Genomic DNA, 6,643 nt, shown 5'->3' with positions numbered 1-6,643 from the left:
TCAGCTGGCCGGGCAAAGGTGTGGTGGAGAGGGGCTGAACCAAGGAAACCGGCACCTTAATTCAACATCAACTTAACCAGCGTTGTTAAGTCGCTTTCAGAATGTAATACTGTATAATGCGCATTACTAGATACTTTCATTTTAGAATAATAAAATACTTTACAATATCACTTTCTAACAGTACTTGTACATTACTTTTGCCAACATAACCGCAGCAGTAGCACACACACTTAACACCCATAGGAATAGTAAAAACATGTGGCATATTACAGAGAAAGGCACCACTCCTTATTATCTCCAACAGTGTTGTTTTCGAACAAATGTCTCCCAGATACAAAGATTTCCAGGCGGGAAAGTGTGAAACTAAAAGGTGTGACGGCACGTCTTCAGCCGAATGGCTGCTGTGTTTGTCAGGAGGCATACAGAGCATTAACACCAGCCAGAGCACCAGACCAGACAAATAGTGTTACACATGGCTTCCCTTTCTGATGTCAAACCAGCCTAATCAGACACATCCGGACAAAAACTTATTTTTTCCACAGATATGCTGTGAAGCCAGCCGGTGCTGCTGCTGCTGCTGCTAGATTCAGGCCTGGCAAACTGTTGAGGTAAATCTGTGCACGAGCCACGCTGTCGAATTGAAAATTACATGCAGCTGCAGGCTTCGTTCTTAGAGATGCTGTGTGTTTGTGAGGGAGAGATGGAGGGAGGGAAGTTATTATCTCTAGGTGCTGCTGAAAAGGACAAGGAAGTTCACAGTCATCCCTGCATGCAGACACAACAAACATCATTAATTTAGACTGCTAGACGGCAACATGCACGGTATACCGTTCAAAGGAATATGAGGCATTAATTATTAAGCCATACTATACTGGATGGCATGAAAAAAAAAAAAGAAGAAATTGACCATTGGGCGCTTTTTTTTTTTTTTTTTTTGCAAGAACGCTATTTCCCCTAAAACAGAGTTACATGAAAAGCAAAGCCGCTTGAGCTCATTTCCATAATACCTCTGTGTGCCCCATGAGAATCTCGGGTTCAGTTTGCCTTCATTTGCATGTGCCACGGAATGGCACACACTCGTTTTTTTGTGAACTCTACAGCTGGAGCACATTGAAATGCTTTCAGTACACGCTGGCGTCTGTCGGCGGGGGCTGAAACGTGCCCACTGGCTGCCAGTCGCTGACATTATTTTGGGGGAATTCGCAGCAGAGCCCAGGATTTTTATCAGAATCACAGCGGGGAGGAAATTGGACTGGTTGGCTGCTCTCATCACCTATAGACCTACAACTAGAAGGTCATTTATTCTTAGACAGTATGTCCTCTGTTCTACTTGGGAATCTGAATTTACTTCTGACTGCAGCAACTCACATGTTAACGAAAATGACACTTTAACTGTTACCATGGAGATGCCAGAAGTGTCTCCAACATGGCAAAAGTGCAGACGCTTCACACGTTGCTGAACTCTTTGACAGCTGGAGTAAGATTTAGTGTTTGTCATATGGTAGCTGTGCCACTGCCTAGGGAAGGACTGCGTGTGTGTGTGTGTGTGTGTGTGTGTGTGTGTGTGTGTGTGTGTGTGTGTGTGTTTGTTTGTGGCCCTGAACTCCACTGTCAAAGCCTTTGGATCACATTCCTCTGTCTTAAAGATTAAAAGCCCTCAGTCGAGACAGATACCAGCAATCCAAGAGGCATTTTATTTAGCTGAATATCTTCACAGAAAAAAAAAGCAGCAATCACAGCCACCTACTAAATCCAATGTGCACTATAATCATTCCAAAAAACAAAAAACAAAAAAAAGGCATACTGTATTTCACATATTAAAAAGAACAAACTCAAGCAGTACAACATTTCTCTGCAGCACAGAGGCATAATGAGAAGAATGCAATGACCAGCTGTATGTTTTTTTTCCGGGTATTCTTTCACTGTAAAGTCAATGCTCTCCTTTCGTTTATCCTTTAGGAAAAGTAAAAATAGAATATATCACTCTTTGCAACTCTCCACAAAACCCCTTCGCCGTGATTCATTGTCCATGCAAGAAAGTTGACATCACAGCTGCCAGGTACTCGTACAGGACATGCAGCGGTTGGATGGGAAGTCGTGAGAGGGGTTAAATCAGGGGCTGTGACGGATGTAAAATCTGAATAGTATCATGGAGGGGCAGAGGGGAAGGGGAGGAAGACTTTCATGCAAATCTTAATAGTACAAAGTCATTTAATATCTCACTGCAGGGTCCCAGACAGTGTCCTCCCTCACACATCCGAGTTGATGCTCAGGTTGGCCAAACGCGGGTCAGAGTTTATCTCATACCTGTAATGGTACCCCTCCATGTGGTCCCTACAAGCATCCCGGATGTTGTACATCCACCGCTTGATACCTTTTCTGTTCAGGTAGAGCACCAGCAGGAAAATGACACCGATCAAGGCCAGCACCAGTCCCAGGAAAACATAAGAGGTCTCCAGCACGCCCTCCATGTCGCTGAAACACTTGAGCTGCGTCTGCTCCACTTGCAGGAGGGGCTGGTGTCTCAGGGCCTCCGGGGCCGCACAGGTCAGGTTCTCCACGTCAACGACCTGGGTGGTGTTTTTCAGCCACACCAGCGTGTCATCGATGAAGCAGTCACAGCGCCAGGGGTTCCCCGCCAGCTGGATGTGGAGGCCAGGCTTGAGGTTGAAATCTGCAAGCATGCTGGTGGGCAGATCCCTCAGGCTGTTGTCCCTCAGGTCGAGGTCACGCAGCGGGGGCACATTCAGAGTCCCGTTGTGGATGGTGATGATGGAGCTGTTCTGCAGGTCGAGGCTGACCAGGCTGGAGAGGCTGGTGAATACACCGTCTGGAAAAATCACAAGGTCATTGTTGGACAGGTCCAAAGCTGTCAGATGGAGGAGGTTCCCACTGCGAAGAAAATTTACGACCACATCCATGGAGGAATGATTGTAAAAAGACCTGCTGAGGTTCAAGAGCTGCAGTTTGTTGTCGTGGGGGAGAGCTCTTTCACTGAAAGTCTGGATTCTGTTGTTGCTCAAGTCCAGCCGCACAAGGTTTGGCAAGTTGTCAAATACCATTGCTTCCACATACTCCACCTCGTTCCCACTGAGATAGAGATCTGTTAACTGTCCTAGGCGGGCTGGAAAAGAGGCCACACTAATACGGGAAATGTTGTTTCCTGTGACGAACAGGAATTTGGTATTGGTCGGTATGGAATGCGGAATCTCGTCCAAGTGCTGGTTTTGGCATTTTACAGTTTGTGAGGAGCACAGGCATTTGTCCGGACAGCCGTGACAGGACATCACGATGACGAGGAGGAAAAGTGAAAGCATCATACCGGGCTTGTGTAGCCTCCCTCTGGGTTCTCCTCGGTTACAGCCGCACGACGTGCTCAACAGGCGCATCTTGGATTTTAGAAATCTGTGCACACCGTGCGTAAAGATTGCTTTACAACAATCCAAACCAGTCACCGCCTTGCTCTTCCGCCAGGAACAAGGGAAAGTTTTTCAACAGTGTTTCCCACCTTTATCCTTCTGCAAACTGCTCCCACTTCCAACTCCATACAGGACAACTACCCCCACAACATCCTTGTTCGGGAAAAGTCTACATTTCCATGAAGCACGCAAAACTTCTGCTCTACTCCTCCCTTGTTTTCCCGAACCTCCGGCTTCAATGAACAGAAAATATATATTTCCAGTCCCGGCAAAACAGTCAAGTCCGGGCCACGATGTTAAATCGGTATATAACTTACTAAGACTTCTGGTCCCCGAACAGACAATGCTGCCTTTCTACCGGAGGTGCCACATATCACATACGTACTCCCAGCTTGCCGCTCTCCAAATCGTTGGGAGTCAAGAGGGAGAGACCAAACACAGCAGCACAGTGCAGACCACTGCCAGGAGGGAGCATACCATTATTCAGGGAAAGGGGGGTGAACAGGGAACTCACACAAATTTCATTTAGGCTTATATTTAAATGTATCTCTTTTGGTGACGCTTATTCATGTTTTTTTTTTTCTCTTTTTTTCATATACCTTAATCTGACGGTAAAACATCCAAATATGAAAATAACTAAATCTTCTTAAAGTGAAATGTACTGTATACAGTACCTATTAAGTGGGAGGTCAAGTTGAGTGGGACATCAGGTTGAAGGGGACTGTTGAGATTCAGGAAAGTTTAGTGTTGATAACCAATCATAATAACTGTTTGTCAAATGTGTTTTACTGAATTTCAGAGGTTTTAAATGGAGAAACGTCATAGTGAGCACGCTGAGCAAAGAAATACTATTTTATAATGATAATGATTGCATTTTATCTAATTAAGCAACAATCTAAATTAAAATTTTAAACAATCTTCACAGCTGCTGTTAATATCTCAAGCTACTAAAATATTCAAGTCTTAATTGAAGAAACTCTGATTTAAGGAAGCGTAGCCTACCAACAGCATAAAAAGTCTCAGAGTCAGTCAATCAAAATGCTAAAACAGTTATGATTTGTTAATGTATTTTTTAGTAATAAATTTAGTCAATGTATAGCTATGTACAAATATATTAATCTGCACTGGCAATTCCTATTTAATGTGAATTACAGAAACTAGAAATAACAAGCAGACTGCAACGGGAAAAGGAGGAAAGAGAAGTGAAATGTAGATAAAATATTAAGCAGAGAGGCAGCAAAAGGCAAACAGAAAAAATATCATACAGTTAAAAAAAAGAGAATAACATGTAAACGTCCCATTTTATTAACAAACGTGTCAACCAGAAGATTACACTTCTACAAAAGGTAAAAGATCTTATTTTTGAATTATTTGTACAATTTGATTTCACTGTAGGTAGGTTGATGAGGACATCAAAAATGGAAAACAATCAAACTGCTTTATTGTGATTTGTTCTCCTTCTTCCCCCACTGAAACCTCACTAACCACAAACGTATTTCGAGATTGCATTTCCTGAAACACAACACCTTCACATAATGTTATGTAAATTACTTTTTTTTCTAACACTTTCCTTTAGGTAAACCACTCTGATCTACAGGCCTATCATGAGATCTGATATCCAACCCAGTTCAGCACAAACTCCGTCTGATACAGTGCATCCGGAAAGTATTCACAGCGCTTCACTTTTTCCACATTTTGTTATATTACAGCCTTATTCCAAAATGGATTAAATTATTATTTTTTTTAAATTAAAAAAAATAAATCATTAAATTATTATTAATTAATTATTAATTAATCATTAAATTAGATCGCCTGGCCAAACTGAGCGATCGGGGGAGAAGGGCCTTAGTCAGGGAGGTGACCAAGAACCCGATGGTCACTCTGACAGAGCTCCAGCGTTGCTCTGTGAAGAGAGGAGAACCTTCCAGAAGGACAACCATCTCTGCAGCACTCCACCAAGCAGGTCTGTATGGTAGAGTGACCAGATGGAAGCCACTCCTCAGTAAAAGGCACATGACAGCCCACCTGGAGTTTACCAAAAGGCACCTGAAGGACTGTCAGACCAGGAGAAACTAAATTCTCTGGTCTGATGAAACAAAGATTGAACTCTGGCCTGATTGCCAAGCGTCATGTTTGGAGGAAACCAGGCACCGCTCATCACCTGGCCAATACCATCTCTACGGTGAAGCATGGTGGTGGCAGCATCATGCTGTGGGGATGTTTTTCAGCGGCAGGAACTGGGAGACTAGTCAGGATGGAGGGAAAGATGAATGCAGCAATGTACGGAGACATCCTTGATGAAAACCTGCTCCAGAGCGCTCTGGACCTCAGACTGGGGCGAAGGTTCATCTTCCAACAGGACAACGACCCGAAGCACACAGCCAAGATAACAAAGGAGTGTCTTCAGGACAACTCTGTGAATGTCTTTGAGAGGCCCAGGCAGAGCCCAGACTTGAACCCGATTGAACATCTCTGGAGAAATCTGAAAATGGCTGTGCACCGACGCTCCCCATCCAACCTGATGGAGCTTGAGAGGTCCTGCAAAGAAGAATGGGAGAAACTGCCCAAAAATATGTGTGCCAAGCTTGTAGCATCATACTCAAAAAGACTTGTGGCTGTAATTGCTGCCAAAGGTGCTTCAACAAAGTATTGAGCAAATGCTGTGAATACTTATGTACGTGTTATGTTTTCATTCTTTATTTTTTAATAGATTTGCAAAAATTTTAAACAAACTATTTTCACTTTGTCATTATGGGATATTGTATGTAGAATTTTGAGGAAAACAAATAATTTAATCCATTTTGGAATAAGGCTGTAGCATAACAAAATGTGTAAAAAGTGAAGCGCTGTGAATACTTTCCGGATGCACTGTAAGTGATAATAGTTTCAGAGGAAAACATACATAGCCTGAAGGAACCAAGAAACTAAAAGAGAAGTGTCAAAGAAAACGCATCAATCATTTGTTCCACTGATAAAGTCACATTTCTAAACCCATATTTACCGCTGTTTATTTAGAAAATCTGCAAACCCTTTTAGGATTCGTGAGCATGATACAGGGTCTATACCATCTATACAACGAAGGCATGGACAACAAACTTACCAAAGAAAACACCGTGATCATTTTAATTTAAGTGCCTGACTAAGATTTTTAAATGTTTTAAGGTAAAAATTGTAATTAATAATCTCATCCTTTTATGCAAACACAGGGGAATACTGAATATTGA

At 42.9% G+C, this 6,643-nt stretch overlaps 1 protein-coding gene across 1 annotated transcript; it reads right to left on the bottom strand.

Moving 5' to 3' along the window:
* Positions 1–1,671: 1,671 nt before the first annotated feature.
* tpbg (trophoblast glycoprotein) lies at positions 1,672–3,812 on the bottom strand. The gene has a single exon (XM_069143386.1). It carries the CDS (start codon positions 3,387–3,389, stop codon positions 2,250–2,252), a length of 1,140 nt encoding a protein of 379 aa, XP_068999487.1. The 5' UTR covers positions 3,390–3,812; the 3' UTR covers positions 1,672–2,249.
* Positions 3,813–6,643: the final 2,831 nt, after the last annotated feature.

This window comes from Embiotoca jacksoni, unplaced genomic scaffold, assembly GCF_022577435.1.
Source record: "Embiotoca jacksoni isolate LCO1_2020_lvr unplaced genomic scaffold, fEmbJac1.0.p SCAF_11, whole genome shotgun sequence".
NCBI classification, from domain to species: domain Eukaryota; kingdom Metazoa; phylum Chordata; class Actinopteri; family Embiotocidae; genus Embiotoca; species Embiotoca jacksoni.
Note: the sequence above shows the minus strand (reverse complement) of the source record. Positions and strands in the feature narration are given on the sequence as shown.